Source organism: Myripristis murdjan, chromosome 16 (genome assembly GCF_902150065.1).
Source record: "Myripristis murdjan chromosome 16, fMyrMur1.1, whole genome shotgun sequence".
Classification (NCBI taxonomy): domain Eukaryota; kingdom Metazoa; phylum Chordata; class Actinopteri; order Holocentriformes; family Holocentridae; genus Myripristis; species Myripristis murdjan.
In genome coordinates, this window is record NC_043995.1 from 19,380,649 (window position 1) to 19,400,072 (window position 19,424).

The 19,424-nt window shown below is 42.3% G+C and overlaps 1 protein-coding gene across 1 annotated transcript in view; it reads right to left on the reverse strand.

Moving 5' to 3' along the window:
* Positions 1–6,631: 6,631 nt before the first annotated feature.
* Positions 6,632–19,424, reverse strand: part of efna4 (ephrin A4) — a 33,601-nt gene continuing 20,808 nt past the window's right edge. Inside the window, exons 3-5 of the mRNA XM_030072722.1 lie at positions 15,411–15,479; positions 8,957–8,983; positions 6,632–8,806 (exon numbers count right to left, since the gene is read on the reverse strand). Of these exons, the coding sequence (XP_029928582.1) occupies positions 8,712–8,806; positions 8,957–8,983; positions 15,411–15,479 (191 nt within the window). The 3' untranslated portion in view covers positions 6,632–8,711. The remainder of the gene's footprint in view (positions 8,807–8,956; positions 8,984–15,410; positions 15,480–19,424) is intronic.

Consider the following 19,424-nt stretch of genomic DNA (forward strand, 5'->3'; position numbering starts at 1 on the left):
TCTTACTTATGGTAGAATCGACAGAGCTAATGGCGTGTAATATGGACTCAGCATGACTTAAGATCACTGTTATACTCTTGGCATAACTTTGTATGAAAACATCTGACAAACTTTGATATTGGAGTGAACTATCCTTTTCAGATTCTCAGATGTGAGCCTGCCTTGGTGAATGTGATGGTTTTCTCTAAAGGAATATGTTCCTAATCCAATTCCTCAGCAGTTCCTGCAGTGTAAAACGAGACTTGAAGCAGCATGAGACAGCAATTCAGTCGATGTCCTAGGAGGGATGCTTAACACAGAGGATGAATAGACACTCCGTTGTCAGAAAGCATCAGGAGAGAAGGGAGACCTTTGAGTCTATGCAAATTACCAACCCATCTGCATGTAAAGCCAACCGACCAGAACACGGGAAATAGGATGTTCAGTATCAAAGTGTCACACATTAAAAGTGGATGAAAGTAAGAGAGAGAGAAAGGGAGGGAGGGAGTGGGAGGGAGGAGGAGGAACGAGGCTGCTTTGCTTGCTGTCATGTGAAGTGTGACTGAGTGAGGTCGTTTGTGTCTGGTTTTGGTGCGTTCGCATAAAAGGCAGTCTCATAATCCTAAGTTTGTCACACTTCTCAGTCTGGTACACAGAACCAAGACCCCCCGCTCGTGTCCGCACACATGGGATAGATTCAGAAATGCCTTCACACAGCGGGTTCACTTTAATGTAAAGGCCCACAGCCTGTGAAGCTTCAGCCTCCATGCTGAAAACTGATGAAAAAAATATAACTCAACTCAACTGGAGTTCATTTGCACCCGATACCCACAGCATAAACATGGTGCGGGGACGTTGAAAAAATATTGAGAGATGTTTAACACTAGAAAGGCCGCGCCAGTGTCAACCGATTGCTGTTTTTTTTATCATTCAGAAGTGAAATCTCAGCATTCAAAACGTCCCTCCGAGACTTTTCTGAGAGCCGCTTTCCCTGCAAACCAGTGCTGTTAGATGTTCAAAATCAAGCATGACTTTTAGAATTAATGGATGATAATTAAAAAAGTATGGTATCAAGCTATCAAAATGACAAATAAGGCTACCACATTTAGCCGGTATATCTATTCACAAATGCTCTTTGCTCAGCTAGACGCCAAGACAGCTGATGTGCATTTTTTTTCTCCTTTGTCATATCTGGCCCGTCCACATTTATCACTGTTTGTGTGACACGCTGATGCCGGCTTTGTGAGCATACGGTAGAGATAATTACACTATTATTGGCTACCTGACACGTGTAAAGGATGTGATAAAGAATGTGAGTAAAACAAGAAGACCCAGTTTAGACTTTATTTAGATCAAACAAAATCTCCTTGCGCAGAAGAGTAAATAAAACCCCCGACAATTTATCTTTACCTGAAAATGAAATAATGCATCCATTTATCAAGACTAGAAAATTATTCAAAGATAATCCGTAGGGGCTTTCACAAAAGTATCCGCCGCTCTCATACAAGAAACACCGAGCATCACATGAAACCTGGTTGTGGACCTTGTGATTATTTCTGTCACTGACCGGACACTGATTGTACACAATGCTGTAGGTCAGCTCTGATTAAACATATGGAATTATACTAGAGGGCAATTTTTATTTTTTTTATTTTTTTTTATTTTTTTAAGAAATAGCATATTAATAAAACAAGGAGTGAGGAGCTGCAATGGTGTTGTAGCAAATATGGGTTTGAGAATCCATATTACCAGACATTCATCACCTTCCCATTCTTGGGACCTTTGTGACCTTTGCATTAAAGAACCTTAATACACACAAAAGATAAGCAACTTCAGTATATATACATCAGTACATCAGTATATATACATGTGGTAAATACAATTAAATGAGATATATAGTGGACTGGGTTGGAGATAGCACATACATCCTCCTGGTGGAAGTCAACCGGCTGGAACAACACTAGGTGGGAGAGCAAGATGTGATCAGTGACAGAGCCAACGCAGATGGAACAATCCTGACTTCAGTAACGTTCACTCAGACCTACAGATCAACTATATGGCTCTATAGTGATGCACAGATGCCTCTGGTGACCTGGAAGTCAGCAGACGGTCCGGCTGAAGGTTGGTCATTCTGTCTCTTCAGGGTCGGAGCGGGTCGGCGGCTTGTGGAGCTGATTTAGGAAGCTGCGTTTGCTTCCGGGTGTTCCACTGGACCAGGATGCAGGTAACAAGGGTGTGGGAGACAGTTTTGGGCAAATCCCACACTGTGGAATTTAAGTCTTGGTATTTCTCTATTGTTTATACTGTACAGTTTCACATGACTGGCATAAACTCAATGCACTTCAAGATAAAAAAAAAAGGAACCTCATCACCTCAATAATCTCTATAATATTCATAATACATATTACAAACTTCATTCAGACACAACTCAGAGTAAACTAAAACTGTGGGATGTATTGGAGCACCTATTATAATGCTATTTCCAATGTTACTGTCTTTTGAGTTCCTTGTGTAAAAGTTGAATGGACAGTCTGCTGATGATGCTGCTGGTATGAGCCCAAGGAATGCTTTTAGGGAGGCAGGATGGAGGGGGGTTAGGTCATAAAAGTGTCACTGGATGTTCTGGACAGTCATATGAATTGGGGAGTCAGTAGAGATGCATGAGAGAAGATGATTTCGGATCCGCAGGCCTCCATCATTGCTACTGTCTCATGGACTCCAAGATCTCAGGTGAATGGATTTGGAATGAATGTGAAAAATATGTGGAAAATACTTCATAGCTTTTCTCTATTTTGTTTGGGCTCTCTTTGCAAGTGTAATCATCAGATTTGACATTTAAAGCATTAATTAAAACAAAAGGTAGATCATTGTCACAGCCTTAAATACCTCTTGAGAGATACATTTCAAAGTAAAACTTGTACTGTCTTTACTGCACATTATGGCACTGTGAGCAATGATGATGTTTTCCATAACGTAAAGTGACTGCTGTCAATTCCTGTTTTATTTCTTTAAGAATGCTTCTAGTTACAGTGATTGACAAGTATTGATTAACCTTTTCAACTCCACAGCATTTATCAGTGGGTTTGTCATTGCTGTGCAGTCAAACTTTATTCAAACCCACAGAACTTTACTTTCATTTCTAGTGGAGTCCCAAGGTTTCCAAAGGCACCAAAAATATCCTGCTGAATTTACAGGGAAATGTAGATAAAATAATGCACAAAAATCTAGATGTTTTCCATTTTATATAAGATGCCACTGTTTCAAAGTTACACTATGAAAGAATGGCATCTTAGCTTTGTGTATTTGACTCAATATAAGTAGCTTAAACGAAGTGTTGCAACCAGCAGGTACAGGATGTGACATTGTCATACAGTATGGAAATATATTTTTTTCTAATTCTGAAACTAGTGAGGGGAAATTTAAGGGAACATTGGTGTTCAAAGAGTTAACTTTGTCACTGGAAACTGAGACAGTGGAGTTAAATTTCACAGAAAGCACCCACAAGTATTCTGAATGATCTAAAGAAGACTGAGCTGCCTGTCTGCTCCTCGCAAGGGACGCACAGTGTCTGTGAAGCGATTTTGTTATATCAACTCTTCATAAAAGGGCATCATAGTGATAATCAAGAATGCAAAACTGCACAATTCTCTTCTGTTAGGTCTTCTCCATGGTCAAATATTCACTCTGGGAAATGTATATTAACAGAAAAGCTCTGCTGCAGACCTCAGACAGCACACACCACTAAAATGTTAGCTTGAGGAGTAAATACTGTCACCGCAGCTTGCAGACGTCTGGGCAAGACTGAACCCAACAGTAAAACATTTTTCCATTTACAGAACAACAGCTGCTTCTCCAGGGTAGACAGGCTCCTCATTCTGGAGGAGACAATGTCCAAAGCTGCGAGACGGAGCGGTCAAGAGATTTCAGACTGTGACTCGGTGTCACTCACACTCCTATTTCCTGCACCAAAAGGCAATCCTGTTTTGAAGATGGCAGATGTGCCTTCAGTTGTGGAGAGAGATGACAACTAAAGATTAGATTGGCGAGCTGGAAAGATCAGTGGAGCTTAAGTTTTGGCACCTGTGAAATCTCTGACTCGCTCAGGACATCAATTACATTCAGAGACTGTCGAGGTGACAACAGAGAAAACATTACTTTTTATGGCACGGCTATCAAATATTACCTTCAGCAAATCCCGTAAAACGAATCTCAACAGAGTAAGCTTGTGTAAAATAACAGATGATAGGCACGGTTTCAGTTCTGACTATATAATATTCTCCTCGCTAGTCATTTACAAATGTACCTGCATGATGAGGGGTTTTCAGAAGAAAGGGCTCTGAGCCAAAATAAAGCCAGCTTAACTTCGTATAAATGCGATGCCCTGAGGAGACGTAGTGTTCATTCTTGATGGATGCTGTGACTTGAATTAAAAAATAAATAAATAAATGAATAAATAAATAAATAAAATCCAGTCACCACCTGAAAAAAAAAATGATATTCTTGAAAGAAATGATTTCCAAGGACCCGATGAGGCATGGAGGCATTTAATTCAAAAGAAAGGAAGGACATTCCCTGCTGCAGGGTGCCCCTTCACCCCCACAAAACTAATCTTGCTACTCAAGTGTCTGGAATATGATCAGGATTAATAACCAGTGTGTACCGGCTTGATTATACCTCGTGGGATTGGTCAGATGTGGAAAACATTTAAAAATTCAGGGAAAGATCTGGATTTGGGTTGAAAATCCTGCGACTGAGACATCCACACCGTACCGAACAGTAGATAAGAAATGCATTTATTCCTGCAATGATCTGGGGTAATTGGGTCAAAGTGGAATTACACTTGCTCAAGATGGATCACTATAGCTAAAGTACATCTCTGGATTAATTTCCTATCTGTTGCTCTTGTTCGGTGAAGTTTCTCATTCTTTATTTTTATTATTAGTTATTTTTAAATAGAATCACACGAATGACATATATTTCCATAAACTATTAAATATTCCTTTTTCCAATAATTACAAATTAATTAAATGAACGAGCATAGACTGTAGGTAGGAATAGTTATGCAGCAAGTAATGATCAGTGGGAAAAAAAGAAAAAAGGAAAGGAGAGGAAAGACGTTTTCCTCGTCAGCAGTAGACAAATTCTAACGGTGTAATTAACACTTTGAGACTTTGGAAACAAGTGAACCAACTATGTTGAATTTTGACACTGTCTAATTATATGGTACTTGCCGAAAAAACAGAGAGCTGCAATGTGTTAATGTGTTTTTTCCCCATTAGGCTGGGAAATAAGGAATGAAATTTGACAACATTGTCCTTTCAAAGAACTCCAAATTTATTCAACACACCATCACTTGGCCGTATTTATGCAGTTTATTTCTGAAGTTCAGTCCCAGTCGTGTAACACACTCTCACATACTGTGAAAGCACCACATTTCATTACTGTCCAGCACAATAATATTATGAAAATGTCACAATAATTGCAGGTGTTACTATATATTATCAGTGTTAGCCGCATACAACGTTGAATCGTTACATATTTCAGCATTAACAAATACAGATAAACTGTGAAAATTACTTAAGAATAACATCACCTCTAAATAGAAAATATATGTGGGTGGTGTTATCGCACATCTTCAGCTGAGTGTGACATACTGTAAGAGTCTGGCAAGTGAGAAAACAACAGGCGATATAAAGTGTAACACCCAGATTGTAATCAAATTGTGTAATGAATTATGGTTCATTAAATGAAGATAAGTAACAAAAATGAATTACTATTATTATTGTGGAAGAATGCCCCCCTCTGAAATCAAGTTAAAAGCATAAAACACCATTACGAGAGAGCTTTTTGCCTGTACCAGCTCCTGCTATGATAAGTAACCATACAACATTGGTACATTGTCAGGCTGGCGGTGGGCAGGCACGGCGCTCTGGGAATGGTTCAAAGTCCTTTTCCCATTTACACCAATCCAAAAATATTCCCCACTTACCACTGAATTCCACAATGCTTATTTCATCACACACAAACGGAAAAAGAATGAAAACACGGGCTTAGGAAATTTATATGTGAAGGTCAGAATCAAAGCCGGTTCAAAACAACATGCCTCAACAGTGACAAACGTGTCATCAGAAGAGATCATAAACCATGAAATAGCAGCATTAGCCCTATTATCCAGGAAATTGCCTTTCTGGCTTCACAAGAGGCTATACATTACAGCCTATATAAATGGAAATGCATTTACAGCTTATTTGAGTGTACATTTGTATCTTTAAAAAAAAATGTTGCATTGAACTTCAGCCCTGTTTTGATAGACTGAAAATAAATCTGAATACTTTAAGGTCAATGTATTGGCAATGAGGGTTCAGGGTCTATTAATAATTGGAGTCTATTGGGTATCTGGGTCTTATCAGGCATTGGTTGCTCATACACTGTAGATAAAAGCTGAGCTCAATATTCCACTAGGTTACTCACATTACAATGGCTGCTTACACCACAAGGTCATTTCAAGTCCCTGAAGTCTCCTTATCTCTGCACTCCTGTGTATTACACTTGATATGTGTCTGCTCCTCAAATAAAGTTGTGTGTACGTTGTCACTGAGACCTGCGGTTACAGAACGTATGAGTATTTAAAAAAAGATCAGTGGCAATCGACTTACAATTGTTTCAACGCAATCGTATTTATTTTGTTGTCTTGCCATGTAAAAAAGGCTCAGATTGCAGTTTGGCTCTTCACAGAAGACGCGACATTCTTCACAAAAATGTGAAAAAGCAAACAGGAGAAATTACACACAAAGCAAAAAAAAAAAAAAAAAAAAAAAAAAAAAAAATCCTACTAATAAATGATTGTAAAGTTCGACATCAGGCATCTCTGAAGTTATTAAACAAGGTTTCAGACAGCAGTTTTCTTTGTCACCCATGAAGGGAATGAACAGCATAAAACAGAGATGAGATGAATGGTATGATTTACAGCATTTTGAGATCCATATGTGTTGAGAAAAAAAAAAAACAACAAAAAAAACATACTGAGTAAGTGCTAACCAAGTATTTTTTTTTTTTTTTTTTTAATGAGAAATAAACGGCAAAATTTATGATGGCTGAATTTTGTGAGCACAAGTCAATCATACTTACTGTTTAATACGGTGGCTGAATAGTTATTCATTTTCATAAATATCAGATTTAATTTAATGGCAATGAAAAATACACACTTTGATGTACATCTATATTATCTCCAATTTTTACACAAAACAAAATTTAATGATATTAAATCGATTGTTAATAAATCTATTAAAAATGACAGATGGAGATATTATTTCTAAATAACTGAGAGCCAATTCCAGCAATAATTATAAACCAAAAAACACAAATTAAAAAAGAAATAAAAATCCTCAGTTCCAAATGTATTATACTCCATATTCAAAACATTTGATGCATGAAAACTGACATTTTGCAACAGAGAATATTCAGAACACATCAATATACAGTATGAATATAAATCCAGGATATATGTATATATATAATCTGATGTTTATCTATGCCAAAATTTATTTGCTTGTTGTCTGATTTTTGCCATTAAATAACAGAAAGTTGCCAGAAAAACATTGCATATGAAACTTAAAACTGAGGATCATGTGTTTTACAAATAATTAATTAAAAAAAAAAAGTTGGTGGGCTCCCATTATTAAATGGTTAAGTACTCAGCAGACATTTTGGATATCTGCACACCTGGTTTGTCAGCAGGAGCACTGACCAACCAGCCTCAGCGGTCGGCAGCCTGCTCAGTGGGGTGAGATGAGTTGATGCCCTCTGTTTATCCATAATCCCCTCTCTCCTGCTTTTCAGTCTGAAGGAGAGAGAGGGCTGGCGAGGCAGAACAACAGGGGGTCCAGTCAAAAAGCGCTAAACCCGCTCCCAGGTCCAGTTAGAGACAGTTTGCATCACCATATGGCACCAGAGTGTAGTGTCCAGTTTGTGAGCAGCTGGTTTTACGGCCAGCCCAGTCCAGACTCCAGTACAACCAGTTTGATCCCAGTAGGGGGCGCAGCAGCCCTGCCTGACTCTTCCAGATCATTCCTAATTTCTTCCAGATTGCTTTTATTTCCTAATTCTATCTGATTTACAAAAGTCAGACAACATATTTGTGGCACTCAGATGCACATGAGACAGTTAGAAAAAAGAAAAAAAAAAAAGCCAGAAACTATCTCAGTTCAGTAGCATGTGTCTGCTTGGCCACTTTTCAGCTGCAGGCAGGTAGAGGACAGGACAGAGGTTGTTTGGAAGTAAAGAAAACTTGCAAGTAAGGGACACAGAAAAAAAATGAGAAAGCTTAGATGAAATAAATCTAAAAGGACTCTTTGTTCTGCAGCTGGAGAGGAACATGGATCGTACGACTGTGTATAATTGTGTAATACTTAGTGTGCATTACTTCTGACAAACAGCTTACACAACAGGTGAGGGGAGTGTGGGATTGGGGCGGGAGGGGTGGGGGGAGCCAGGAAAACAACAAGAAATGATTCACAGTGATTCGGTGCATCAGTCCCTGAGTCACTGTGGCTCGGTTTCAAGAAGACGCCCGATTCTTTATGGAGAATCACAAGTAGACAGCCACACACACTGTACTGTAGGTATTATGTGTCATTTTGCAATAGCTTAGCATAGATTGCATTGTGCAGTTCAATGTCTGAGTAATATCCCCCGATCCCGCAGAGAGCGGCTGCGAGAGTGGAAGAGGCAAGTCAGACAGGCAGCTGGAGGAAGATGAAGAAGATGAGGAGGAGTGGAGGCGATGCTTTCCTCAACGAACACGCAATACTGCGAGGCGCTACAGTTTCTGCGAGAGAGGGAGAGAGAGAGAGAGGGGGAGAAATTAGTGATCAAATTAATCTGCACATACATGTACCCATGCAGACACAATTCATTCATACATTTTGATGACTTGGTTTATTTTGATGTATTTTGAGTTTATAACGTTGAAATTCACCTTGTTTCTGTTTTGATCCCTCTGATGCTGTAGCAGAAAATAGAGAGCAGAGAGAAAGAGGGTGAGAAAGAGAGAGAGAGAGAGAGAAAGAAAGTGAGAGAAAAAGGGAGAGAGAGAGAGAGACAGTTAAGATAAAGTTGAGGAAAAGAAACAAGTTGCTGATTAGTCATTTCTGCATACTTAACTTTCTCAATAAAACTACTGATGTAGAGTGTTCTCCTATGGAACAAAAGCAGAGAGAAACAGACAAATGACCACGGGAAGGTATTTACCATTACTCAAAGCCTAATGCCATGAAAAATGACTACTGACTGGCTGTGCAACCCTAAATACGTCCCCTATGCAAATTCTCTTAAAGGTCGGATAAAAAAAGGGCTTGAGAAGCATGGCAACAGGGAGAGAGTGTGTTATGTAAATTAGGAAGACTAGGAATGATCGAGATTATACAAAGGGGAACAGGAAATGAAAAAGGAAAAAAAAAAACCAAAAACAAAATCCGAAATGACAGAGCGAAACCAAGAAGTGGACAGAAGATGAAAGGAAGAGAGGTATAAACAGCAGTGAGTGAGAAAGTGAGGAGGGGGGGAAAACGGGAGGGTGGAAAGACTGAAAGAAGGTCAGACAGAAGAAAGAGAGAGAGAGAGAGAGACAGAGAGTGAGCGAGACAGAGAGATACAGAAATCAAGAGAGGGACAGAAGAGGGGGGTGTTTGTGTCTGGGCGTCACTTTCTCAGCAGGGGGCAGACTAAAAGGAAATAATGGAGGGAACGATGAAGGGATGGGAGGATGGAGAGACGGGGAGGGGTATGACAGCAGGTGAAAAGGGGGGGGGTGCAGATAGTAACGGTGAAAAGCGTGGCGAGCCAAAAATCCACAGAGAAAGAACAGGTATGCAACATCGGTGAAAAGGTGGAGAGGGAAAAAAAAGGGAGAGAGAGAGAAGGGGTCAGGAGGTAGAGATGACACTGCAGAATTGCAACCATTATTAAACTGGTTACAGCATCGAGTCCCCTTCTGACACTTCAGGCTGAAAGACTTTCTCTCTCTCTCACACACACACACACACACACACACACATTCAGACATGCACATGCACGCCGACAAGCAAGTGTGTATCCATCTCGCCCAGAAAACTAATACTGATCCACACAGCGCAGCGGCTGACTGAGATTATCAGAGGGGAAATGGGCCACACAAAACTCATCTGTTTTGGAGTCACAGGTTGGCAGGCTGGATCCATTAAGCGAGGGCGTCACAGAAAACTCTATTTGTCTGCACTATCCCTCTAATGTTGACGGGTCCCCGACCTCTGCAGCGACATGTCGGTCCCAAAGACATGAACCACTAAATTACTCACATGTTCTGTACAACTAACGACCATCTAAGAGCTAACGAAGCATTAAATAGCATGCTGGGTCTGGGCCTCTCACTGTGTGATTTTGTGTGTGTGTGTGTGAGTGTGTGTGAGTGTGTGTCTGTGTCTGCGAGATAGCTGGTGAGTGTGCTTGTAAGAGAAATCGCTTACTATTTGCACCGTATAGTTTCTCCATAAGTGCACACACACACACACACACACACACTGATAAATGAAGTAAAAAATTGCACTAATGATTTTGTAATTTTGCGTTCAAAATTATTACCGCTTGTAATGACACATGCGATGCATTTCTGCTTTCAAAATATGTTGTCATGTAGTTTAATTAGTATTTATTTATTAATGTGTAATCTTGCATGTCACGTTCACTGCATGGGAAAAAAAAAAAAAACACAAAAAGCAAGATTAAAAAATGTGTGACGTTTTATCAATTAATTCTCCAACATCAAATCAACAAAATAAACTAATATATTTACATCAAACAAACAAGAAAAAACACTCTTAAAGCCTCAAAATATATTTGGTTATTACTTGGTTTTTCACACTAAACCTGTTTAGGAAGCGTGATGTTTTGAATGTCGCAAACTTGCATGGGGCAAGGGGAATTTCTTTATTTCAGTTTTGAGCCGTTTTCAAAATTTTCTGTGTGAGTAAAGAGGGAAAACGCTGGAGCGTGCACGAAGATTTAGCATCGCACATAACGTTGCATCAGTATCCTTAACTAAAATGTGCTCCTGCAGAATGGCTTGTGTGCACCTGACTGTGTTTGACATGTGTTTTAGTGCGGTTTAAGCGAGGACACGCGTGCACGTGCCGGACACGAACACACTTGTTTATGTCAGCATCGTATTTTTGGTCATGGCGAGCTCTGCCACAAAATGGCGTCCACGGTGGCGTGTCTGCAAGAACAGTGCTGTCTCTGCAGTGCAGTCAGAAGCACGCAGTATGTGTAACTATACAACCGTGCCTGTGTGTGTGTGTGTGTGTGTGCACGCGCGTGTGTGCACGTGCGTGTCTGTGACGGTGTGTGTGTGTGTGTCTCCAGTCGGCAGAACGCCCCACTGCAGAGACAGACATTGCTCCACCATCCCACCTCTTCTCTCCATGCCGCCATTTTATACACACGGCTGCTAATGCTAACCAACCGGACTGTTTGCGCTTTACTGAAAAACGAATAATTGCGAAAAAAAAAAGAAGAGAGCGAAAACACAAATCACGACGAAAGCGGTTAAAGTCAAATTTTCACTGCCGAGTTCGGAATCAGAGAGAGCCGGGCTGGGTATGCGGTGTGTGTGTGTGTGTGTGTGTGTGTGTGTGTGTGCGACTGAGTTGGTGCTTGTGTGTATCGGGTTCAGGGGGTACAAAGGTATTTGGGAGAGTGGAGGGGGTGGAGGGCAGCGATGTAAGAAAATTCTTTAAAAAAAAAAACGTGGAAAAAAGAAGAAAGAAGTGGGGAAAATGGTGAAGCTCTGCAAACTGAAATGACTGCAACGGACTGCTCACAGCAGGTGAAAGCCCGAAAAAAAAAAAAAAAAAGGAACGGAGACCGAGAGAGAAAGGGAATCAATTAGAGAGAGGGAAGTTGGTCTATAATGGCTTCTCACAGTGGGACAGCAGGAAAAGAGAAAGGAGGAGAGACAGAGCGACAAAGAGAATAAGGGAGATAAACACAACAGGAGGAGTATTTTGGAGAAGTTGCAGTAAAAAAAAAAAAAAAAAAAAAAAAAAAAAGGTGGGCATGGAGCGCGAGGCGAAGAGAGCCAGCGAGAGATGTTATAAAAGAGAAGGCTGCAGGGCGCCATAGATTTAACATAACACCACTCTGCTGCCGAAGCCGATTCAAAGCCTTGTTTCTGATGCAACGCCGGCTCAAGTACCTATCAGCAAAGCCTTTCCCCGGCACGATTCGTGACAGTGCTACGTTCGAATAAACACTGCTGCCAAACATGCGACGGGAAAAAAAGCCTTCAAAAGAGTTGTTAAAAGATGCTTTACGCCGCTCTAAGTGCCAACAAGGACGAGCTCGGGAGAGAAATGAGGAACAAGAAGACATTAGGGTCACACTCGCACACAGGACATCATTAGGCGCTGGCCGCGTCACATGAATCCGTGGCCTGCCTGGCATCCATTGCGCATTTGGGTTAAATTAAGGCGATAAACACACACGTTCACACAGCGGAGAGGAGACCGAGGGACTGGTGAGTGCTCGCTGACCTTGGCCCAATGACGGCGTACCTGACGGACCCTCACACTGTCACCACTCTGTCCTTCAGGCCGGTATGAGGTGGGTATGTGTGTGTGGGCGAGCGTGTTATCTGATAATTAACTCACGCACCCACAACAGGGTATCCCCACATGGAACTACCTTTTAATCACACAGTCTGTTCTCTGAAAAAGTTTGGGGAGAGAACGAGAGAGAGACCGAGAGAGAGAGAGAGAAAGGGGGAGGAAGAAAGACGTGCCCGGTTTGAAGTTTAAATAAAGCACGATGAGCCGGAGAGACAGAAGAGGGATGCAGCTGAAGGACAAGGGGCTGCCATCACCGAGGGCCACACACACACACACACACACACACACACACACACGCGCGCGCTCATAGAGAGAATATGTAGACACGGTGCGCCCTGCTGCCATGCTACCTGTCAGATAAAAGGGAACCTGAGCAGGAAGGAACCAGAGAGAGTGTGTGAGGCGTTACCACAGGGGAACAAGACAACAACAGATGTGGTAAACCACCACTAATGGACAGCCAGAGAGAGAGAGAGAGAGAGCGAGAGAACGAGTGAGAGAGAGAGAGAGAGAGGGGGAGAAAGAGCGAGAGATAGAGACCCTCCAACTCTCCTTCATCTCTCCTCTCATCCATCTCGTTCCCTCTCCTCTCTCCGGCCTCATGTATCCTCATCCCAACGCACTCGCTGAACAGCATGCACACGACAGAGATAGAGCACGGTGGAGGAAGGAGGGAAGGAGGGAGGGATGAGGGTAAAAAAAAACAAAAAAAACAAAAAAAAAAACAAAAAAACAAGAGGGGAGTCCGTGAATAAGTAACTGTATTGTAGATATGGAGATACAACAAAGAGATGGAGGAGATACACGAAAGGGAGGGCGGGGGGCGGGCGGGAGGAGGGTGGGGTGGCGGAGGGAGGGAAGGAGGGAGGGAGGGAGGAGGAAGTATAAGAGACTGCCATGGATGGTGCCTAGATTAGTTTTGCTCCAGTAGCGAAAGATCATAAAAAATGAGGAAGGGAGGAGAGAGCTGAGGAGACAGAGAGAAGGGGAGGATTAGTGCCACTTCAGGAATGACAGGAGACTAGAAAGAAAAGAGCGGGAGGTTGGGGTTGGGGTGGGGGGAGGAGTGGAGATGGAGCGTGCGTTTGAGTGTGTGTGTGTGTGTGTATGCGTGTGTGTGTGTGTGTGTCTAAAAGACAAGGAGAGAGAGATCCTGAAATTTAGTCGGGATTAGTTTTGGTTAAGGAACAGGATGAGAGGGAACAGAGAGGGAGCGCAGAGACAAACCACCCCCCTCCAAAAAAAAAAAAAAAAAAACGGAAACCGTAGAGGGAAGTAAGTGTGTGTTGACGGGTGAAAGAGAAGTCAATACTCTTTCTAATTTATTGTAATAGACTTGATAATATGTTGTGTGTGTGTGGCGCCCGTGTCTCTCTCTCAGCATGCATAATCCACAGACAAATATTTTGAATATTTCTGTCACAGGAAAGCCTGATAAGGGAATTCTCCGCCAGAAGGTCAAGGCTACATTAGCTTTTCCCTACTGAACAACTATCTGTGGTATTTCTAATTAATGACTTCAGGATAATTAACGTGTAAAAAAGTCATCAGCCCTCGCTCTCGTCATAACACAGCGAATTAGTCCCCATCTCTCGCTGGAATAGCGATGGCATTTAAGAATTCATTTGAGACTGAGAGGGTCTTTTTTTTTTTCTTTTTTCCTTTCCATTTTTATGTATTTATTTTCTGCATGAATCACACATCTTTTCATTGAGGATGCATGATTGGAAAGTATTCATCTGAGGATATGTGGGAATTTAGGGAACGGTTCATGCACACGCCCGCGCGCGCACACACACACACACACACACACACACACACACAGGCTACTGCTGGAAATCCCGGTTACCAGTTTCCATCGCAAGACTGTATGTTGGTGCGGCCTGGGACAGCACAACAAGCCCCCTGCAGACAGCACTGGGATGGGAACTGGGACAGACGTCTCAAGCACGCACATGAGGGGGCGCACACACACACACACACACACACACACACATGCACCAAAAGACACACAAATGCCACCCTTCTCCGTGCATGAACATACACACAAAGTGCAAAGACACGGAAAAAAGTGGTCAAACACAGAGAAACACCCTAACACAGACAGCCACACACACACACACACACACACACACACAAGCACATCGACAACTGTACAGGGATTCCCACAGTGACTGGGCAACATTCCCAACCGGAATGGGCAGCTCACTGGACTGGAAGACTAACATTACTCCAGGCGGGCTCTGGGTTAGATCAACTCTGGGAATTTCACACTGGGAGAGAGTGATGGAGAGCGGGAGAATGAGGGAGACGGGACGGAGGGGAAAAAAAAAAAAGAGGGAATGGCAGCGTGGAGGGGAAGGTGCATGTGCTTTAGAAGGCACTAACGCTTATGAGACCCTCAACCCAATTAATTCAAAAAGCTGACAGAGAGCGAAGGAAGGAGTTTGCTTTGGCTTGTGTGGTTTGTAAGAAGGAGAGCTGTCTCATCTAAGGCTTGTTTTCACCGGATTACCCGGGGACAAGGCAAGGTTATCACTCCGAACAGTAAGGAGAGATTTAACTTCATTGATAAGAATGAAAAGCTACTGGAAAAAAAAAAGAAAAAAAGAAGACGAAATGGAGGGAGTGGTGAGGGTGGAGCGGGGTGGTGTGGGTGAGTGGCAATGTGAACACCAGCGTCATGCTATACAGCCTATATAGTAGAGATGTGAGAGGCAGACAGACGAGTTTGTTAGCACAGTGGAGAGGGATGAAAGGAAGAAAGGATGAAAAGAGGAGTGCACTCACTGGGAGCACAGCACACGGTGACACGCAACTTCATACATGGCAGAGGAGGGCCTTCATCTGTAGGCAGAGCTGGAGAGAGAGAGAGAGAGAGAGAGAGAGAGGGAGAGAGAGAGAGAGAGAGATTTAAATGCGCTGTTTACTTGTTAAGCTCAATAAACAGTGAAATTCAGCATCCCAAATACTAACATGTCAAATAAAAGGGAGAATTTAGCATAGCACTGAATGATATCCTTCCATCACTGCTATATTCTCAAGCTGCTCTTGGTGCTCTTCCTGCGGTCTGTAGCATGGTCGAAAAGAAGAGCAAGGCTGGTTTTTCTACTGATCCAAACCGAGGAGTTTTAAAATGATATAACGTACAGACATTTGAATTCATATACAGTAATAAATGACATCGCAATTAAGAGTTATGCCTTGTTACCGTGTTGCAGAGAGTAACACATATTTATCTATTTAACTGCACAATTTAAAGTGCAAAAATTAAAGAACACAGGACATAAAAGAGGCCAGTTGCTCCGATATCAACGCTGAGACGGCTCACCTGGGAAAACTGGCACACCTCAACTGTTTTACCTGCTCGTTCTGCATCGATTCCATGAAACAAATGTGTTACAGTTAAAGGCTGTGGGCCTGTTTGAATAATTCACAAACAGCAGCTCACCAAAAAGGGCGTGTGTGTGTGTGTGTGTGTGTGTGTGTGTGTGAGCCTTGGCTTTATCTCACTCTATCAGCAGTAACAGCACAGAAAAAAAACCCAAAAACAATACACCAGTTCAGTACAGTATATTATCAGGCTCTGCACTCTCAGTCGGTCACATGCTGTGAGCAACTGAGTGTCTGAGGATGTCAAGGTGCTTCCTGTTTGGCTGTCGCTGTCTGAGCTGTGAGTCTACTACCATATCAGCACATGAAAGTCCAATGGGGGCGCTGGGAGGACAATATCGGTAAAATTGGTATTACCATAATACTACAGTTTTGGATTTTGGATATCGTAACACTGTGATTTGGCATTTTTAAAGTGATAGTTTGGTCTTTTACCAGTATAGTGGTACTTTCTACTCGATACAAGTGAAACAGATCCTTCGAGTTTGTCCCATCAACTCGTTCGCTGTCGTGACAATGAGCACCTCTCTGAGTGTTGTTAAATGAATACAAGTGGATTTCGCTCAGCAAATGCAATTTTGAGTGGCGACCCAAAGCTGTAAAAAAAAAAAAAACACGGGGGCACCTCAGTGGCTCATCTGGAGAGTGCGTACTATGTACCGAGGCCAAGTCTTTCCCCGCAGAAGCCGGGGTTCGAATCCAACTCAGGCCCTTTGGCTGCTTGTTACCCCCTCCCTCTACTGCCACTATCAAATAAAGGAGAAATGCCGTAAAAACAAAGATAAAAAATATTCCCAAGCTCAAAAAATGTTTTGAAGAATGCACAACAACACACACACACACACACCATATTCATTCACCCTCCTGGAGTGTGTACTTACAGTGAATGATTATGGCACTGAAACAGAGCGGGAGTTCTAGGACAGAAAGTAGTTCCACCAGTTTGGAGGTTAAGGCGTTGATAGCGACTCCCAAACAAACATGTGTTGTCGTGCCTACTTTCAAACATTTTTTCCCGTTTTGGGTCGCCCCTCGAAATCATGTTGTTTGCTGGGCCAGATCCATTTCATTCATTTTGAAGAAGAACACTCTGGGTAAAGCGCTCACTCTCATGAAAGGGAAGGAGTTGACTCGGAGGATCCGTTACACTTTAGTAGCAAATACCTTTATATGTTGAAGAACCCCACCTATCTCTTTAATAGCTGCATTACAGTAAAGTGGTGCAGTTTTCTGAAGTCATTAGAGCTGTTCTATTATTTACCTCTACCTGCTTCATATCCACATTACTAATTACTGTCTCTAAAATGTGTCTTATGAAAGATCTCATGGAAGCACCAATAATATCATCACAATATTGTCATCTGGGTATTCGGTGAAAGATATCATGATGTGTGATTTTGTCCATATCGTTGAGCTCTAGGTGCTGGGGTGCTGGTTCTGTCAGAGACCCACAGACGGCGGGGTTGTGTTGTCAGTGTTGTCAGTGTCTTCAGCTGTGGGAGCCAGAGAGAGGAGCTGAGCCCGGCTCAGACTGAGCCAACTAATACCATTAGTGTTTCTAATACTATTGTACTGTCCTCCCGGGATAATGCCATTATACTGTCTCCATTGCTCTGGGCCCATTCAGCGCACAGCCCTAGAGCCAGACATTTGGACCAACTTTACGCCTTATCTTTGATGTGGACAAAACACACACAATTGCTCTGAGCCCGATGTGGCACAATCGGGAGGGGGGGGGGGGACCCATTGTTGCTTTTCTCTGAACTGGCCTGCACAACCACAATAGCCCAGTGTGTGTGCATGTATATGTGTGTGTGTGTGTGAGTGCGTTAGCGTGTGTAGAATCACGCTCTCATTCTTTGACAATGCCCCATTGTCCCACCGCCCGCAACAGTAATTTATGTAAAGATTCTTTCTTTCCCTTCGTCTCATCCATGCCTTCACTCCCGTCGCTTTTGTTGCTCTCCCTTTTCTTTCTCCTGCGTGGATCCCACTCATCCGGCCTTTCTCGCCACTCTCTCTCCCTCTCACCCCTCCCTTCCTGTACTGTCAGACTGTGTCCATCTTTGCTCTTTCTCTCTCTCTGTCACTCCTCCACGCTTCTCTACCTCCGTCTGCTTTTCTCCCTGCCTTTTTTTCTCTCTCTCTGTCGTTCTGTATTGATCTCCATTTCTTCCTCCTACTCTTCGCGGTCCCTCTGTCTCTTTGTTGTCACCCTTCCATTCCATGCATTCACTTGACTCTTTCATTCTCTGTGTTGTTTCATGTCACCCCCCACCCGCCTCCCCCCGTCTCCTCCCTCTTGGTTGGGCCGCCACCAGAAGTTGTAAAAAGTAAGAAAAAAAAAACTGTCATCTGATTTTACAGCCACTAAGCCATCTTCTCTCTTCCTCCTTCCCTCCCTCTTTCCCCCTCCAGTGGTTTGAAATAAACGAGAGAAGGAGCATGGGAGGATGTAATGGAAAGAGAGGAAACCATCACTAAAATTGTGTAACAGCCCACAGGTTTAAGGAAACATCATATTAATGTAATTCAGCATGCATTTATGGAAAACATTAATGCTAAAAGCTGCAGTTGGCCAACACTCAAAGCCTCATGAAAAACACATTGGGCTAAAGCTCTCAACCTTTTTCACTCTCATCCTCCTCAAAATGAAGGGCTGCGTCGCCGACACACTCCCACCAACACAGGTGCCTATGCACACAATGATGAGCTGTGACAAATCAAATATTTACATTTTCTCTTTTGAGGCTTTTGAGTGTGGGGAGCCTGGAGGCAGCAAATATTCATTATTTCATGAGAAAACAGCATTTCTCAATTTTTGTTAAATGTAGTCATGTATTTTGCATGTGAGAAACGTATATTTAACCGAGGGATATACCAAAATTGAGGCCGAGCCGATATCCGATATCCTCCTACCCATCATGATCAATATCAATATGCATTTTTGTAAGACTCCTGATACAATTATGATAAGTATGTTAGTTTTACTCCTTTGCTAACTGTACAGTTATATTAAATGTCACACTGCTTGAAAAAAAAAAAGGGTCACACACTGCCAATTTCATAATCAGATAAATATCTTCAGTAAAACGGATATTGGACCATTATAGATATTGCTTTTTAACACATTTTCCCTTAAATTTCCCCTTAAGTAGCTACAAAGTTGTAAAAAACACATATTCCATATTGTGCGACAATGGCACATGTATATTCTGTTGGTTGCAACACTTCACTGGAGCTACATCCCACTTAACGCAAGTCAAATATTTAGTGTGTGCAGCAGATACAAAATATCTAAATATCTGTTTTGAGCATTATTGTATACACATTGCCTCCGCATAGGATATATTTGGTTTCTCTGGAAATCCTGGGATTGCCATTAGAATTTAAAATAAAGTTCTGTGGGTT